We start from the raw sequence: 19,537 nt of genomic DNA, 5'->3' as shown, positions 1-19,537 counted from the left end.
CTTTTCTGGCCCGAGAAAATTGTGGTTCTATCGAGGCCAACAAACAGGGCTGAGTCGGGCTGAGTATGCTAAACTAGAGAGAGGAGCGCTGGCAACGGGGCTACAACTACAACAAGATGGACATATTTGACCGTGATTTAATTGTAATACACGTTTCAAAATGATGCCGAAGTAACAACATACTGATACCGGTTAGTAAAAACCATGAATTAATGCTTTGTCAAGTCTGCAGACAGACGGCAGGCGAAAAACCTTTTAAAATACGTGTTTTTCTAGATGGAGATTGGCTAAGCTAACGCAGTATATGCTCCGACCGTCCACACTCACAACAACGGCCTATACAGACATAAATAAAGCAGCAACTGTATTCACCATGACACAGGCAGTCTGTGGTGTGTACTTGTTTAACTTTTGTCGAGTTTCTGAACATATATAAGGAGCTGTGAGCTCTGAGTGCTAACAGCTAACGGCTGTGTTGTGTTTCTGGAGTTCTCGTTGAAGATGACGTCACGGCTCCGCCTACACTGCGTTACTATAGTAACTACCCCAGTTCCTAAACTGTAATGGAAGCGCAGCATGAAGTGAGTCGGCCCTGTTAAGGCCAAGCCGTACCGAGCCGTACCGAGCCGTACCGAGCGTGGCCGAGGCCGACCGTGTAGTGGAACTGCGCCATAAGTGACTTTGAATGTGGCATGTTTGTTGGTGCCAGACGGGCTGGTCTGAGTATTTCAGAAACTGCTGATCCACTGAGCTTTTCACGCACAACCATATCTAGGGTTTAGAGGGGAATGGTCCGAAAAAGAGAAAATATCCAATGAGCGGCTGTTCACTGGGCGAAAATGCCTTGTTGATGCCAGAGGTCAAAGGATAATGGCCGGACTGGTTCAAGATGATAGAAAGGCAACAGTAACTGTAATTACCACTAGTAACAACCAAGGTATGCAGAAAACCATCTCTGAACGCGCAACACGTGGAACCTTGACGCAGATGGGCTACAGCAGCAGAAGACCACACCGGGTGCCACTCCCGTCAGCTAACCTGACTTGGGTTTATTTATGGACAGGGGTGTAGTGTTTAAAAATTGATGATTGATAAATGAATTTGCACATGTCAGCAACATAAAACATAACATAACCAACTCAGCACTAGAAAAGCCATGAGAGTTGGTCACTAGCAGTTTAGAGAGTGAAAACATCTGGAAAAGAAATGCAAGTAGTGCGCTGTATTTGAATTTCATTAGCAATCGGTAGTGGAACATAAACACAGACAGAGCTGTTTTTATCCTCATGGAGGTGTTCTCCTTTATGCCAGCCCAAACAAGTGTTTGGAATATAGAAAGAATGTAGGAAACTCCCACCTATTCAACCCTAGGATAACATAATTGTGAAAGCTATGTTTCCATGTAGTGAGTTATACAAATTAGAGTTAGTTGTTCATATGGGCCTATATAACAGTTCAGTTGTTTAAATGACTGGTTTGAGTTATTGCAGAGTTAACAGCTTTAACCGAGAACAGAATTAAACTTCTTCCTTCTCTTGCTGATCAGATGTACCTCCTCTTCTTCTCCACTCCTCCTCTTTTCTTCCCTCCCTCTTCCCAGATTCCTGACATACAGATGAGAGTTTGGAGTGGAATTACAGTACTTTTCATGCGATGGTGGTATAGTGGTGAGCATAGCTGCCTTCCAAGCAGTTGACCCGGGTTCGATTCCCGGCCATCGCAATTGTTTTATTTTTTATTTATACATTGTAGTTGGTTTGATGTCTATTTAGCAGCGCTGCAAACTCTCCCTTCACACATTTGTCTACACACAACTCCTTTTATTGATCATGCTTTGAAACTGTGATGTCTGATTTACATCATCTAGCAGGTGTGGGAGGGGCATATATGGAGATAAGATGGAAAACTGTTCAATTGGGCTATTTGTATCTTTACGGCCCGTCCACACAGCAGCGTTAAAAAAATCTTGGAGGTGGGCGTATCTGAAGCTTGGGGATTTTTTGCGAGCAAGGCACCAACAACCAATCACATGAATCTCCCGCCCCCGACATACGAAGCAAAAAAGCCCGAAGTAAACTGGATATAAACTCCCCAAACAGGCGAAAACCTACCACTGTCTCTGCCACCTCCCTCCATGCCTGGCTCCTCCGGTTTATATCCCGGTAGGTAAATAGGGACTGGTCATAAAGCACCGGGTGAATCCCTACCGCTAATTTCTCCTCCATTTTTTGGAATATGAGGAAATGACCTGCGGTATGTCTCTCCCAGCATACACGCGGTTTGATTGGCTAGCGCTTGAACTGTCAGATTTGCATACACGGGATTTGATTGGCTGACGCTTTGAACTTTGAATCCTGAAAATCCTGAAAATCTCCGCTCTGCTGCCCACAATGCAGTTCGGCGAAAAGTGAGGCAAAGTGACGTCACCCCATTCAAAGTGAATGGGCAGAAGCGTTCCAAGATTTTTTTAACGCTGCTGTGTGGACGGGCCGTTACTGTCTTGAATGAAATCTCTGTCGCCAAACTTCATTCAACTCCTAATTTAAAGCAGAGCGCTTTGAGAGCCATGGTCTCTTAGCACACTATTTGTCCACATTGTGAAAGTATTTTAACTTTATATATAAATGTTCAGTCAGTTGTTTACATGACTGGTTTGAGTTATTGCAGAGCACAGAATTAAACTTCTTCCTTCTCTTGCTGCTGTACCTCGCCCTCTTCACTTTAACCGAGAACAGAATTAAACTTCTTCCTTCTCTTGCTGATCAGATGTACCTCCTCTTCTTCTCCACTCCTCCTCTTTTCTTCCCTCCCTCTTCCCAAATTCCTGACATACAGATGTGAGTTTGGAGTGGAATTACAGTACTTTTCATGCGATGGTGGTATAGTGGTGAGCATAGCTGCCTTCCAAGCAGTTGACCCGGGTTCGATTCCCGGCCATCGCAATTGTTTTATTCAAGGGAAGTTAATCTAGAAGCTTACATACACATTGTAGTTGGTTTGATGTCTATTTAGCAGCGCTGCAAACTCTCCCTTCACACATTTGTTTAGTCTACACACAACTCCTTTTATTGATCATGCTTTGAAACTGTGAGGTCTGATTTACATCATCTTGTTTTACTATCAAACACACTAAGATCAGACAGTCAAGTTATAAAGTAATGACAGAAGTTGTAACCCTATTAACTTTCTAACTTTTCTAGCTTCTACGAACGGACCAGTCCTTACTCCTGTAAAGACAGAAGCTAGGTTCAAAGAGTGTGCAGCATATCCCTGTAATTACAGCTCAGAGGTAGCAAGTTTGTGGATCTAGCAGGTGTGGGAGGGGCATACGGAGATAAGATGGAAAACTGTTCAATTGGGCTCTTCGCATCTTTACCGTCTTGAATGAAATCTCTGTCTCCAAACTTCATTCAACTCCTAATTTAAAGAGGGCTTTGAGAGCCATGGTCTCTTCGCACACTATTTATCCACTGTGTGAAAGTAGTTTTTAACTTTAATATATAAATGTTCAGTCAGTCATGTAATGACTGGTTGTAGTTATCCCTGTAACGTTGTAAACGGTGTTCACAGAGCAGTTACCCTTCTTCTCTTGCTGCTGTACGTCCCCCTTCTAGTTCACTCCTTTTTCCTCCCTTCACCAAAGACAAATTTCATTTTCTACCTACCTAGAATGGTGAGCAGCATATGTATGTGTATGAATGAAGTCCTGATTATTTCAGATACAGAGGTCAGCATAGTACTTTTGTTATGCGTTTCAATGTAATTACATATTTTCCACAAAGTAAGTTAGAGTCATGACCAGAGTTCCCGTTAGCTGGTAATTACCGGACTATGACCGGTAAAATATGCTGAAGACCGGCAAATCTAAATCTCTCCAGTCAAAATAATTTCCCCTTAGCAAAATACCGCATCAGTTGCGCCATTTATGTGACAGACAAGAATAGTATGTGACAGACAAAAGAGTATGTGACAGACAAGAATAGTCAATTCTAATGTCTAACATTTAATGTGGAGAAAGAGATCTCCTGTATGGGTTGATTGTGCGTTGATCTGTTGGTAATGCCTCGGGGTTCCGGGGGGCATGTAAACAAATGCATAATGCTGCGCTATACTTTGCGGCCTCACCCGGTTGCATAGCGACGCTTATTGTTTAGGTGTCTTTTAATAAGCAGGTAGTCATATCATTAGCTAGAACTAGCTAGATCTGATCGATATGGACATAAACGCAAGTAAAGTCTAATCTGACGGGAGAGAGATCAGCTGCTGCTGACGAGTTGACACGCAGCTCTGCATGATCACCTGCAGCGGTGAGCGGAGCAAAACACACACACACACACACACACACTTCAGGTTAGAATATCACACGTAGCTATTTTAATTACCTCTCAAACTACCTAAACTATATATAGATATGTTTAGTTTTACTGTCGGGTCACTCATTACTGGATCCGCGAGCTGCCTGATACTGATGGGCTGTCAGGAGAGGGAGCGCTCCGTTTATTATTCCCTTGTTATTGTAAATTACTGTACACTTTTGAATAATGTAGTTAATCTACTATAATTAGTTTGTTTAATATCGAATCATATAAATTTGTTTTAAAGCTCAATAAATAACAAAGAAGACCTTTGACCGGCACTTTTCTCATTTTGTCCGGAAGATTTCAACTTTAACGGACATTATGACCGGCAAAAAAATATTCTAACGGGAACTCTGGTCATGACCCCGCACGGCTGCAAATTATTGCAGGTCTATACGAATCACACAAATGACCTTTTCTCGATCCAAAACAGCACATTTCGCTAAAGGTGACGCATTCGCAATCATGGATTAACTTTGATCAAAGCAGTTGCCTCAATGACTACCACCCAGTGGCACTCACTTCTATCATCATGAAGTGCTTTGAGCGATTAGTTAAAACATTCATCACATCCTCCCTCCCTGACTCTCTAGACCTCCTGCAGTTTGCCTACAGAGCAAACAGGTCCACAGACTATCTCTTCTGGATGTCATTTGCTGTATTTTGGAGTGTTGAGTGCTGCTGTTTGTTATATGTGAAAACTCAATACAAATATTTGAATAATAATATACAGTTCAACAGACGATGCCATCGCCCACACCCTCCACACCTGCAAGATCCACAAACCTGCTACCTCTGAGTTTCCCACTCAGGCTCAGCAGTGCCCTCTGTGATTGGATCCTGAACTTCCTGACGGGCAGACCCCAGGCAGTGCGGGTGGGAAACATCACATCCTCCACCCTGATCCTCAACACTGGAGCCCCTCAGAGCTTTGTGCTCAGCCTTGTCCTCTACTCCATGTTCACACACGACTGCGTGGCCACACACAGCTCCAACACCATCGTTAAGTTTGCTGACGACACGACCGTCATCGGCCTGATCCCCGACGGCGACGAGACGATGTACAGAGAGGATGTCAGACAGTGTTTCCGCCAGACCAGGGGTGAGAGGGCGTCCACCCCGAGAGCGAGGGTGGGGGGGGAGGATCATCGTGTCGGATCACTAAGAAGAGCCGGCTCTTTCGGCTCCTAAACGGCTCTTCGTTTTACCACAGTTAACCAGGGAGCCTCAGTTTCGCCGCTGCGAGGCTCCGGCGCTTGCAGCGTGCTCCACTAGCACCCCCCGTCAAGGCTCGCCGGCAGTACACTTTCCATCACAGGAACACGCTTTGCTGGCGGCGAAAATAATCTCACCAGACTCCTTTGCCCCTCCAACAGAGGGATGTCCTTGTCCTTTTCGTAATTTCAAGCGATAAAAACTCTCGATCTTCTCTCGAATTATTTATTTTTTTGTCAAAATGACGGCAAGACGCCCCCCTGGCGGCAAGACGCCCCCCCTGGCGGCTAGACGCCCCCCTGGCGGAAACGCTGATGTCAGAACCCTGTTATCTTGGTGCCAGGAAAACAACCTCCATCTCAACGTCAGCAAAACCAAGGGGCTGATTGTAGATTACAGGAAGCAGCAGAGAGAGGGACATGCCCCTATCACCATCAATGGGACTATGGTGGAGAGAGTCAGCAGCTTCAGGTTCCTCTGTTTTCACATCACTGAGGACCTGACATGGACTCGTCATCACACAGGTGTCATCACCAAAACAGCTCGACAGCGGCTCTTCTTCCTCCACAGGCTCTGGAGGTTCAACATGGACTCCAGGATACTCTGCAACGTCTACAGGTGCACCATAGAGAGTATCCTGGCTGGCTGCATCACAGCCTGGTGTGGCAGCCACCCTGCACCGTAAGACCCCACAGAGGGTGGTGAAAACAGCACATCACCAGGACGGAGCTGTCATCCATGGAGGACCTCTACACCCAGCGGCTCAGGAAGAAAGCCCACAGGATTATAAAAGACCCCCACCACCCTAGCAACAAACTGATCTGTCTGCTGTCATCTGGCAGGCAGTACCGCAGCATCAGGACAAAAACCACCGGACTCAGGGACAGTTTCATCCTACAGGCCATAAGACTATTTAACACCTGAGCTTGCACTATTTTTATTTGTATTGTTGTTTTTTTATAGTTCTTCTTTTAAGTCTTGTAATTGCACTGTTGAGGTTTTTAATTACATAACTACACCGTAGTTGTATATGACAAACCTTTGAATCTTGTGTGGTGAAGTCAGTGTGTGTTTCTGTTATTGTCAGGCTGTTAAACACGGTGGTGAGAAATATACACACAGACATATCAACAGTAACAGGTTGTCGTGGCCGAGTGGTTAAGGCGATGGACTAGAAATCCATTGGGGTCTCCCCGCGCAGGTTCAAATCCTGCCGACAACGTGAAAACATTTTCATTGCTCAAAAGCCTAAGTCAACATCAGGGTTGAGGTTGAATTGTCAGTTTAGCTTAGGAAGGTTTCTAAAAGAGTGAAATGACCTAGAAGTACCTAAGTAGTAGCCATGATAACAGCTCTAGATCAGGGGTGGGGAACCTTTTTTCTCTCAAGGGCCATTTCAATTTATACTAGGGATGGGAATTTGAAAGCAAATGTATATTTGAATATTCGACCCCCCAAAAAACGGTTAACCGAAATGTACATATCCTATAAAAAAAAGATTGGGTAAAAAAAAAAAGATTCTAACATTTTTTTTCGAAAACATTTTTTTAAATAACTTTTGGAAATAAATAAATACATGTTCAAATAAGTATAGAAACCAAGTCGAATTTGTCAAATGTATTGAACTGGTGATCACAGTTTGACAGCTATAGGCCTACAGCTTTCATGTGCGGAGGCGATTCACAATCAGGCCAGCTGTAGAGAAGACCCTCTCAGCTGGAACGGAGGTTGCGGGTATAGCAAGGTATATGTATATATATAAGTTTAATTTGGCATAGTTTGCACTCTACTCACTAACCTGGTCGAAATATTTCCACACATTACTCCTTTTTGACGCCATGTCTGTTGTGTAGGACTCTTCTTATGGCGCAGTTCCACTACAGCGCGGAGCTCGCTTTAAGCGTGCCGTGTCGTGCCGTTCCCGTTTTTGGTTGCGCTTCCACTAGGCCTAGTTCCGGCCCGGCCCGGCCCGGGGCCACTTTTTCACGTCTTTTCTGGCCCGAGAAAATTGTGGTTCTATCGAGGCCAACAAACAGGGCTGAGTCGGGCTGAGTATGCTAAACTAGAGAGAGGAGCGCTGGCAAGGGGGCTACAACTACAACAAGATGGACATATTTGACCGTGATTTAATTGTAATACACGTTTCAAAATGATGCCGAAGTAACAACATACTGATACCGGTTAGTAAAAACCATGAATTAATGCTTTGTCAAGTCTGCAGACAGACGGCAGGCGAAAAACCTTTTAAAATGCGTGTTTTTCTAGGTGGAGATTGGCTAAGCTAACGCTGTATATGCTCCAACCGTCCACACTCACAACAACGGCCTATACAGACATAAATAAAGCAGCGACTGTATTCACCATGACACAGGCAGTCTGTGGTGTGTACTTGTTTAACTTTTGTCGAGTTTCTGAACATATATAAGGAGCTGTGAGCTCTGAGTGCTAACAGCTAACGGCTGTGTTGTGTTTCTGGAGTTCTCATTGAAGATGATGTCACGGCTCCGCCTACACTGCGTTACTATAGTAACTACCCCAGTTCCTAAACTGTAATGGAAGCGCAGCATGAAGTGAGTCGGCCCTGTTAAGGCCAAGCCGTACCGAGCCGTACCGAGCGTGGCCGAGGCCGACCGTGTAGTGGAAATGTGCCATAAGAGTGTAAATAATTACCGGACTATGACTGGTCAAATATGTTGAATACCGGCAAAACTAAATCTCTCCTGTCAAAATCTCTATGTACTTTGCCGCCACACACGGTTGCCAAGCAGCGCTTATTGTTGTTGAGGCTGGCCACTCATGTGTCGCGAGTGTTGACAGGGGGCGGGGGAGCACGCTCATGAACTGTTAGCACCGGAACCTCGCAACGGCTGCGGAGCGCATTTGCGCCGCATTTGGGCATAAGATGAGGTTTGAGTCTGCGTGATTTGCGTGTAGGGAGGGGCAGCAGCCATATCATTAGCTAGAACTAGCTAGATCTGATGGATTTGGACATAAACGCGAGTGAAGTACCGGACGCGAGAGAGATCAGCACCTGCAGCTCTGCCCGCTGTGAGGGATCGGTGAGCGGAGCAAAACACACCTTTAGACGTCACCTAACACATTTAGCTATGGCACTGTGTATACATTGAATTATTCAATTTGATAATATGTAATCAACATAGGCATCCCTCCCAAAAAAAAAAAAAAGAAAAAAAAATAATAAAAATATTCATAACTCATATTCGAATACCTGAATAATTATTCGAATACCTGAATAATTTCGAATATTCGATTAATCGTTCCCATCCCTAATTTATACAACATTCTCCGAGGGCCGTACAAAATATTGAACTCAACCTCTGCTTAAAAAAACAAAAATGACACACACACCATTAATTTCGCCTTTCTTTCATACTGTGCAAAGAAAAAGCAACCTCTTAATCCAGATATCTTTCCATGACTCGCGCATGCATACATGTGCACGGTTGTGGCATGACCACCAAAACAGAAAGATATTTTTTTTTAAATGTTGAAGTTAAAAGCATCAATCTGGTGCACTTTGAGAGCAAAATTAAGAGATCTATGGATGGATACATCTCTCAACACCCATATGAAACAGAACTGTAAACAGATTTACTTTTTCTTTATGGATATTTTACAAATTACTCCCCTTTTAAACTGTATTCTTGTTTAATAACAACTTTTTTATACCGTCATATAGTATTTTATACCTGTTTTTCCTATATTCTCTAATTTTTTCTAACTATAATGATCATATAAAGATGTGCCTCACTGCAAATGTACCTCACTGGTTGTAGAAAAAGCTTCTTATATTCGTTAGCATAGCTAGCTAACCAGATGCTAATAACAACAAAGTTATTGACTGTATGATCAGTATGACAGATGAACAGATCGCCACTGGGCATACAACTAAAGACACAACCACGCAAAAACTGCGGCATGTGTACGGCTCCTTATGTATTATGTAATGGTTACCGCAAGTGCCCGAGCGGCGTTCTAAGTGCGCTTACAGTAGTTTGCTGTACAGAACATTTTAGTTTCCCCACAGCAGGTGAATATTAATAACTTCCGCTGGCCCATCAAGCAGCGCAGTCTCTTTTCCTAAGTCATGATTAATATTTATAACCACTATTCCTGAACCCCCTTGTCATTCTCACAAAGGTTAAGGAACAGTGATTATGAAAAATTTTAAGTTAGATCTATGTGGCGCGATTTGAGATTTTACAATTACCCTGGTCTCCACTGTTTTTACACTAAAACCTGCCTGTTTGACCAGAGTCCAACCACACAGTCTTTGTCCAATACATGTCCTGCAATACATATGCTACAGTGCCCAACTGCTTCACTGTTTGTAAAAGTAAATACATAAAATATTCATTAAAACAAATTACTTTCTATACCCTGCTTTACAAACAACATAGGCTACTGACTTCCTGATACATTTCCATAAGAATCAATAATCAGAACAGAAATTAACATTTCTAAACGATTCCATTTCAACTGCATAACTTCTATTTGTAACATAGCCTTCCTGAAAAACGGTGGTATTACCACTTTTATTGAGATAAAATATATTCATTATGTAAACGCATATTTGTGAATGAACACGAATGTGTGGAGCCATGAGGATTTGCTCCGTGGCTGGTCAGCGTACAAAAAGCACATGATGACAATGTTTTTAGAATTTCTACCACTGTAAGTGGGTAGACACTGCAAGTGTATAAATAGGATATTAAATAATAATCAGAAGTTAAATTACAAGAGCCACTCATTTGTCAAAAGCTTGCTACTTAGACAGACAGCTAACAATAGCTAACTAGCTAACGCCAGCTAGCTTTCGTGTTGTTAGAAAGCTAGCTTGTAAGATGCATAGCCTACATCACTTAGCTAGCTAGCTAACTGAAAGGTTAATTGAATTCTGTCTCTAGGTTCACTTTTTATTTGTATATGTTTCAACACTGTGGCTGTTTCCACCTTTCTTGCTGTGAGAGTTGGGGGGAAAACAATGTTGTTACGACACATTGCTGAGCCAGCCTCGTGGTAAATTACTAAATGGCCCGCAAGCCCAGAATTGAGTTCCCTTTCCCTAAATCCTGCAATTAATGTGTAGATGTTCATATTCTTTCTAGTGTGCGTGCCACAATTTCCTGTCTAAGGAGGGAGAAAGTATGGTTGACTCACCCGCCAGGACTTATGGCGCATTTCCATTACAGTTTAGGAACTGGGGTAGTATCTATAGTAACGCAGTGTAGGCGGAGCCGTGACGTCATCTTCAATGAGAACCCCAGAAAAACAACACAGCCGTTAGCTGTTAGCACTCAGAGCTCACAGCTCCTCATATATGTTCAGAAACTAGACAAAAGTTAAACAAGTACAAACCACAGACTGCCTGTGTCATGGCGAATACAGTCGCTGCTTTATTTATGTCTGTATAGGCCGTTGTTGTGAGTGTGGACGGTCGGAGCATATACTGCGTTAGCTTAGCCAATCTCCATTTAGAAAACACGCATTTTAAAAGGTTTTTCGCCTGCCGTCTGTCTGCAGACTTGACAAAGCATTAATTCATGGTTTTTACTAACCGGTATCAGTATGTTGTTACTTCGGCATCATTTTGAAACGTGTATTACAATTAAATCACGGTCAAATATGTCCATCTTGTTGTAGTTTTAGCCCCCTTGCCAGCGATGCTCTCTCTAGTTTAGCATACTCAGCCCGACTCAGCCTCGTTGTCTCTGGCCCTAGACCCACGATTTTATGAGGCCAGAAAAACTGTGAATTAGGACCCGCCGGCCGGTACTAGGCCAAGTGGAAACGCAACCAAAGACGGGCCGCTGACGTCACAGCCCTCTTAAACCGTGCTCCGCGCTGTAGTGGAAACGCGCCATTAGTTGTCTCCTGAAATGGGGAGCAGGCCACTCCGACGTGTTAGTAGATCCGTTGGTCGAGCGGCCAGTCCTGGTGTAGTTCAGAGAGAGTGCAACAGTGTCCATATTCTCCGTAGGTGAATGTATTTCCTCTGGCGTCAGGTTAAAAGCAACAAAAAGTCCAACGCCAGTAGTGTTCTGTGAATGTCACATGTGCAACTCATTTAGGCTCATGAGTCAGCCCCGTTGGTCTCCCCAAAATATGTGTGATGTCAGCATTGACCTTGCTGCCTATCACCTGACTAAAACCCCGCCCCCAGTCTTGTCACCATTACAAAAATAAATAATAAAACGGTGTCGTAGATGTAGAGATAATGTTGCCGGTAGCCAACAAACAGGCTTGTAGTGAACAATTGACCAATGTTTTGAACAATTCAGTTTTTATAAAGAAATCTGTGTTATGATTTTCTACTCCCCATCTACTATTATTTGTTAACTCTACTACCACACAAGGTTGCACTATGGTTAGAATTACTTATCGTATTGCTAATGTACAGAGGTGGCAAGTAACTGAGCAAATTTGGATTAATGATGAGAAATATAATCAACACTTAAAGGTGGGGTAGGTAATTTTGGAGAAACCAGCTCGGGTGCGCAAGAATTTGAAAATACACAACCGGAAAAAATCTGCCAATTCCTTATTGGTCGTGCTTTTTACAGCGCCACGGCTTCCACAGATGACATTTTGTTATGGATTTTTTGTCAAAGCACTTAAGATATTCATTGCTATCGGGATGTTAAGAGCATTCCATGGAATATAACAAAAAGTGTATCTCGAGCCGGTTTCTCAAACTTACCTACCACACCTTTAAAGGTGGGGTGTGTAATTTATTTCAGAAACACTTTTTGTTATATTCCATGGAATGCTCTTAACATCCCGATAGCGATGAATATATTAAATGCTTTGACAATAAATACATTCAAAAGCCGTAGCGCTGTAAAAAGCACGACCAATCATTTTAGCCGACCCGGCTAAAATAACTGGATGGCCTACCTGCCTGTCAGCCTTCCATCTGTGCACAAACTTATCTCGTGCCCTCATTGTTCATGTGCGCGTTCGTGTGTGTTGGAGGAGGGCCTCTGTAAGGAAGTGGCAGATTTTTTCCGGTTGTGTATTTTCAAATTCTAGCGCACTCAGGCCCCGCTCACACGGGACCGTTTGCGTTTATGCACAGTATGCGTATTCAAAAAAGTCTTCCGTTCACATGCATTTGTTTCATTTAACGTGTCTGTTCAAACGAGGCCGCTGGAAACGCTGTAGTACATATGCTGGGACTGTAAGTGGCGCTGTAACTTCCGCCAAAATACACCAAAAGCCGCGAAGAAGAGCAACCCAAACAGCCCCGCTGCAATGTTGCCATGGCTACCCTTCTGTTTAAGCCCCGAAACTGAAACTGAAACTGAAAGAAACTGAAGCACGTCTCCGTGGAGAGGACGGCTCAGAAAGAGAGAGATATTCTCTACAAACACCGGGTGAGATCCTCCTTTGTCAATATAATGGATCAATGCATGACATCTGACTCTGTTTATTTTGTTTAAGGAGTATATTGGGCGTTAACAATTCTGGTTTGCCTTTTATAATATTATTTCATTCAAGAACCCCTTGTGCGTTTAATTAACACAGCTATTTTTGATAGTTGCTTCAGCAGTGAGCAGGAGAGGTGGGGAGAGGCGGGGCTATCGTTATTTTTTCAGGAAATATTCTATCGAGGTGATTACACGGACTCGGTTGACCCCCCAGAGCGTTTCGTTTGCAAATCTATCCACCTTGGGACCCGTTATTGTTTCTATCGGCCTCGTGTAAATAATAGGGCTATACGCACGCGAAACTATGCAGATACAAGCAGTTTTCTCCTCGTGTAAACGGCGCCTCAAGCTGGTTTCTCCAAAATTACCTACCCCACCTTTAAATAACACTTTAGTTACACCTGGAGTAAATCCAAAAGCTACCCTTCAGCAGTCAAATTGATTAAAACTAGATGCGCCTTTACCAGCTTTGATAAACACAATTAATACATGAATAATTATAATCAAGTCATATGATATAATGGCGAAATGGACCAATATTCATAATAAGTACTTTACTTGTAACAAAGTATTTCTACACTCTGGTACTTCTACTTTTACTAGATCTGAGTACTTCTCCCACCTCTGCTTATGTACAGAGCAGGTTCAAATAATATTGTTGTTGGCAGAGCCTGTGTTTTGTCTATCACTAACTACATGTTGGCCCTGTGACGTCAGCTTTGTTATTTCAACTAGAAAATGTTAACCTCACTGTTATTATGTTTGCGTCATTCAATTCAGACCCATTTAAATCTGGGATAAAAGTGAACTGATAGCTGTTTCCATGTAGTTATTTATACAAGCTAGGGTCAGTTGTTCACATTCGCCTATATAATAGTTCAGTTAATAATTTTAATGACTTGTTTGAGTAATTTCTCTTTCCTTGTGTAAATGGAACAGTGAATAATTTGAGGTTGTACCTTTCTTTTTGTTAGACGTTGTCAGTGAAAACACAACATCTGTGTTTTACTGCTGTTTCTTCTCTGCTTTTCCTGAAAGAAAATGCATGAAATCTCTGTCTACAAATTTAACTCAACTATAGGTTCCTCTCCTAAAAAGGAACTGAGGGCTTCCAGATCCATGATCTCTTAATGTACTATTTCTCCACTGTGTGATAGTAGTTTTTCTTTCTTTGTCATTCACTTTGATATCTATAAATGTTCAGTCAAGTTAATGTAATGACTAGTTTGAGTTATCCTTAAGTATACAGTGTCCACAGAGCACAGAGTTTCCCTTCTTCTCTGGCTGACCGACCTCCCCTTCTTCTCAACTCCTCCTTTTTTCGTCCTCCCCTTCTACTGGAATTCCTGACACACAGATGACAGTTTGCAGGGGAACACACTGATTTTGTGAGCGATGGTGGTATAGTGGTAAGCATAGCTGCCTTCCAAGCAGTTGACCCGGGTTCGATTCCCGGCCATCGCAACTCTTTTGCTCAAAGGCAGTAGATATTGAAGTCTATGTAACAGTTGTTGCTGATTAGATGTCTAAGGCAGTGCGTCAAACTCTGCTCTCACACTTGATAGCCTATTTTCATTCAGTACACAACTACTTTTTATCAATCTTTGAAAAAATGATGCCTGAGTTTACACTGTGTATCATCTGCCTTCACCAACTTGGAAACGAAAAACTCATATGTTAGGATGCTGTTTATAGACTTTAGCTCAGCATTCAAACCGTCATCCCCCAGCAGCAGGTTTGTAAACTATCAAACCTTGGCCTCAGCCCCTCTCTCTGCAACTGGTTGCTGGACTTCCTCACTGACAGAGAGCAATCTGTACAGGTCGGCGACAACACATAGGACACCATCACACTGAGTACAGGGGCCCCCAAGAATGTGTGCTCAGCCCCCTGCCCTACACCCTGCTGACCCACGACTGCAGCTCCAACTACTTCCTCAAGTTTGCGGATGGCAGAACTATGGTGGGTCCACTACAGGAAGGGGGTGAACCAGCTGGCCTCGTGTTGCAAAGATAAACCTTCTTAGTATTTCTATATATGTGTCTATGTTTGATTATGTATCCAAGACTGATCTCCAGACTGTGAGCAGCAATGTGTATGTCTGATTATTGTATACTATCGGTTACAATTATACGTTTATTGTGTTTGCATTACCAATTTTACCTCCCCCTTTATTTGTACATATTAAAGCTTTTGCGATGGCCGGGAATCGAACCCGGGTCAACTGCTTGGAAGGCAGCTATGCTTACCACTATACCACCATCGCCTTGTACTGTCGAATTGGTGGTGGTAGATTTTTTTTTTCAACCGTCACTCAAAACCATAGGATAAATCTGCAAAGAAAGGAGTGTAACAATGAGTACCCTCTCTAAATTCACAATTTTCACCAGGACCTAGAGACTACCAACATCTCTTTTGGTAGGACTACTTACCAAAATATATTTGAAAAGGAGAAGAACAATGCCCACTGTTTTCCAGCAGATGGCCCTCTTACTCTGTCCCATACTGTGAGAGTGAGTGCTGAGTGCACTCAATAAAGATTCAAAACCAGAATCAACAAAACTCAACACAAACTATAGAGAGATTTAGTAGGCTAATTGAATATGCACCTGAGCAAGAATACGATTACATTTCAGCCAAGCATTCAACACCACCATCATCCTCCAGCAGCTGATTTGTAAACTAACAAAACTTGGCCTCAGCCCGTCTCTCTGCAACCGGCTGCTGGACTTCCTCACTGCCAGACAGCAATCTGTACGGGTCGGCGACAACACATAGGTCTGCTCAGCCCCCTGCTCTTCACCCTGCTGACCCACGACTGCACACCCACCTACAGCTCCAACTACTTCCTCAAGTTTGCGGATGACAGAACTATGGTGGGTCGCATCAGCAACAACGACGAGACCCACTACATGAAGGGGGTGAACCAGCTGGCCTCGTGTTTCAAAGATAAACATTTTTAGTATTTCTATGTGTCTATGTTTGATTATGTATCCAAGACTGATCTCCAGACTGTGAGCAGCAATGTGTATGTCTGATTATTGCATGCGATCAGATACAATGATTTGGTTGATGTGTTTGCATTGCCTATTGTCTTCCTCCTTTATTTGAAGAATTTAAAGCTTTTGCGATGGCCGGGAATCGAACCCGGGTCCAGGGATTCTTTCATGAATCTTTAATGGAAGCAACAAACCAGTCCCATTCATTCTCTATGGCACTGTTGAACCAGAGCCGATGTCATATATATTTGGCCGCTGCCGCGAGTGGCGCTGTGGCGCACTTTTGCCAGTGAGACCCTGTCTGCTCATCCCCCCGCCTTCACAGCGACGTAAATGCATACATCTTTTTCAACTCTGGACATTACGACCAAATTATAAGGTAAGTTAAGTTATATTAACATGAATTAACAGAGAAGCGACATGTAATGTTATGTTATCTGGGCTTTGTCTGACGTGTTTTAGTTTAAATATAAAATAAAATACGCTATAAAGTGGTCCGTGTTTCCTACGTGTATCGAGTCTAACGGTACTTTGGGATGAATTACATTGTTAATGTAAAGTTAATTCAACTTAAGCCGCTTAAAGTTCATGTGGTAGGATTTCTGTGTGAGTTTATTGTGTTTTTGTTGACTTGGTGAGGCGGAATTACCGCGAGTTACTTGTGGCGAAATCCTCCGTGCGCGTTTACATTAATGTATATTTAAATATATAAATTAACGCTAACTACCATGTAAGATTACCATTAACTCCCGTATTATTTTCCAATAAACCGGGGTTAGATATACTAACCCATCACTGTTACAAAACACAGCGTGGGGACAAGTTAACAGCAGTTTACTTTTGGATAAAAAAGTATTATGTATATTCAGCTGTGCCGTTGCCCAGACGGGGTTAAATATACATAATAGATGCAGACACACACACACACACACACTGCTAAACACCAGAACTGTTGAAACCACATCCATAACATTCATCTACTACTTAGTAATTATTTATCTAATATATCATTCAGCCTTGGCTGAGCTCCCTTTGTTAGTTAAAAGGGTTTGACCCATGGGGGAGGGATAATGGAAGTGTAAATAGTTTCAACAAACACACAGCTCCAGACATACAGGAACAAAGATCAACAATATCTGATCCAAAGTAAAATAGCACTACATATATCATAGCACAATGTGAATGTGCAGACAGTTAAAGTCTGCTCTCTATTAGACCCCACCTGTGAACATCATTAACTCACTGATATATATTTTCTTCTTGACAGATAAAATGCAAAAATCTTTTGGCTATCCCTCCATGCAGCCCCTGCTCTTCCTGTAAAGAGACTTGTGCCCCTACCAAAGGAGCTGATGTTTCTGATGCCGGAACCATCCGCCCCAACACCAACAGAGACCAACATCACTGTTCCAGGTGTGTGTATATGTTTGACTCTTTGCACCTTGTACAGTTTGCTGACTACAGTGAAGATGCTAAGCGTCATACAACATTATTTCTTTATTTTACTGTTGATAATAATGACATGTTTTAATATTTTCTATAGTGGCTCCTGAGATTTCTGCAGAGCCCTGTCAACCGACACTGCATCCACCAGCTGCACCAACACAAAGTGAGTAATAATAATAATACATCACATTTTTGAGGCACCTTCAAGTGTTTGAATGTTTCTCATTTGGATGTGTACTTGCTAGAAATCATTTTTCACAAAATCACACACACACACACAATATCGTAATTATTTGCCATGTGTTTTTATTTATTGTCTGCCTAGGTCAGCCATTACCCAGGCCATCAACGGTCCCCAGCTGTCCTCCTCCTCCTCCTCCTCCTCCTCCTCCTCCTCCTCCTCAGCTTCCTGCCTACAACCAGGATGTCAGTCAGTGGAACTGTTCGCCTCAGCAGAGGACCTGGATGAAGACGGAGCTGGAATCCATGGGGCTCTGGCCAGGCTCCGTTCCTGTACGCAACCCTCTGAAGATGGTGTCATTGTGGCGTCGCCCTCCCCAGCCAGAGCTGATTGACAGTGTTGATGATCTTCCCTGCGCCAAGTATTTTCAGCTCCATCCCTTTTTCATCTGGAAGCCAGAAAATGACAATTTGATGGGACGGCTGAGGAACAACTACACTCTGCCGTGTATTGACGGCTGTGCTCAGCCTCAAATTGCCTCTGCTGGTGTTGGTAGGCCTCGTGTGATTGTCGGCATCACCGGACAGTACTACTTGCTGTCTTCAAGGCTCTGCTGCAAAGTCTGCCGGAAGAGGTGGTATGCCGACAACCCATCCTGGCTGGAAAAGCTCCCCAAGAGGTTCACCAACCTGCTGCCAGCAGTACTGACTTACAAGAAAGCCATCTGTAAGTCGGTACTGGACGAGCTCAGGCGCACCGGTAAGTCACCCACTGATATGGCAAAGCAGATCACGGAGATGATGCACCTGAAATATGAACGGGCTGACCTGGCGTACCTCCTCAGCTGTTAGAACATCATGGATGGTGAGGAAGGAAAGTACGACCAGAAGACAATTACCCAGTTCCTTCGGCAATTGTCTCCCTTTGGAGAGTATGGGGACTCTGATGGCTGGAACGGGATCTCTGTGTCTGCACACTACCTGACAGACTGCCTCCTGTGTGTCTGTTAATGCCAAATTGTCATCCTTTCTGTTGTTTATAATAAAGATGTTTTCTTGATTCATATCTACATGTCTCATTCATAAGTAAATGATTTATACTACATGGTCCATATCTTAAATATAAATAATACCTTCTGAGTTTTTCTTTATATTTAAATAAATATAAACACAATAACAGTTACTATAACACATTAGGATAAGATGTTTTCTTGATTAATATATACATGTCTCATTCATAAGTAAATGATTTATACTACATGGTCCATATCTTAAATATAAATAATACCTTCTGAGTTTTTCTTTTGAAGGTAATAAATAAATATAAACACAATAACAGTTACTATAACACATTAGGATTCACATTTCTTGATTCATAGATAGCTCTTTATCTTTGATAATGTATCACAGACTTTGCCCCAACCGGGTGTCGAACCTGCGAACAGAAGAAATCTCAGCTGGCTAAGACGGCGGTTCACAGCTTCAGTAATGCTGCAATTTTATTGGCTGTCCTAAGCACGTCTCGCATTGGCTGTCACTCTATGCCACCTAAGCACGTCTCGCATTGGCTGTCACTCTATGCCACCTAAGCACGTCTTGCCACTGCTTGGAAGGCAGCTATGCTTACCACTATACCACCATCGCCTTGTACTGCCAAAATGGTGGTGGTACTTTTTTTGTCCAACAGTCACTCAAAACCAAAGGATAAATCTGCAAAGAAAGGAGTGTAACAATGAGTACCCTCTCTAAATTCACCATTTTCACCAGGACCTAGCGACTACCAACATCTCTTTTGGTAGGACTACTTATCAAAATACATTTGAAAAGGAGAAGAACAATGCCCACTGTTTCCAGCAGATGGCCCTCTTACTCTGTCCCATTACTGTGA

General features: G+C 43.0%; 1 protein-coding gene and 5 non-coding genes across 6 annotated transcripts; 5 read left to right on the top strand and 1 right to left on the bottom strand.

The window, feature by feature from the left end:
- The first annotated feature begins 1,650 nt into the window (after positions 1-1,650).
- On the top strand, positions 1,651-1,722 carry trnag-ucc. Its single transcript has one exon. It is a non-coding gene; the product is annotated as a tRNA-Gly (tRNA).
- A 1,148-nt stretch (positions 1,723-2,870) lies between these two features.
- Positions 2,871-2,942, top strand: trnag-ucc. Its single transcript has one exon. It is a non-coding gene; the product is annotated as a tRNA-Gly (tRNA).
- Positions 2,943-6,713: 3,771 nt separating this feature from the next.
- On the top strand, positions 6,714-6,795 carry trnas-aga. The gene has a single exon. It is a non-coding gene; the product is annotated as a tRNA-Ser (tRNA).
- A 7,621-nt stretch (positions 6,796-14,416) lies between these two features.
- trnag-ucc lies at positions 14,417-14,488 on the top strand. Its single transcript has one exon. It is a non-coding gene; the product is annotated as a tRNA-Gly (tRNA).
- A 730-nt stretch (positions 14,489-15,218) lies between these two features.
- Positions 15,219-15,290, bottom strand: trnag-ucc. Its single transcript has one exon. It is a non-coding gene; the product is annotated as a tRNA-Gly (tRNA).
- Positions 15,291-16,351: 1,061 nt separating this feature from the next.
- Positions 16,352-18,501, top strand: LOC117483917 (anther-specific proline-rich protein APG-like). The gene is made up of 4 exons (XM_034132261.1): positions 16,352-16,402; positions 17,291-17,436; positions 17,567-17,632; positions 17,795-18,501. The coding sequence occupies exons 2-4, from the start codon at positions 17,376-17,378 to the stop codon at positions 18,499-18,501; spliced, it is 834 nt and encodes a 277-aa protein (XP_033988152.1). The 5' UTR covers positions 16,352-16,402; positions 17,291-17,375.
- The last annotated feature ends 1,036 nt before the right edge of the window (positions 18,502-19,537 follow it).

Source organism: Trematomus bernacchii, unplaced genomic scaffold, assembly GCF_902827165.1.
Source record: "Trematomus bernacchii unplaced genomic scaffold, fTreBer1.1, whole genome shotgun sequence".
NCBI lineage: Eukaryota > Metazoa > Chordata > Actinopteri > Perciformes > Nototheniidae > Trematomus > Trematomus bernacchii.
Note: the sequence above shows the minus strand (reverse complement) of the source record. Positions and strands in the feature narration are given on the sequence as shown.

What these genes read in the sequence shown, in the direction of transcription:
- LOC117483917 (XM_034132261.1), top strand. Translation starts at nt 17,376, where the DNA reads ATGTTTCTGATGCCGGAACCATCCGCCCCAACACCAACAGAGACCAAC. An exon ending in GACCAACATCACTGTTCCAG is followed by an intron (nt 17,437 to 17,566) that starts GTGTGTGTATAT and finishes TATTTTCTATAG; the next exon opens with TGGCTCCTGAGATTTCTGCA. An exon ending in ACCAGCTGCACCAACACAAA is followed by an intron (nt 17,633 to 17,794) that starts GTGAGTAATAAT and finishes TTGTCTGCCTAG; the next exon opens with GTCAGCCATTACCCAGGCCA.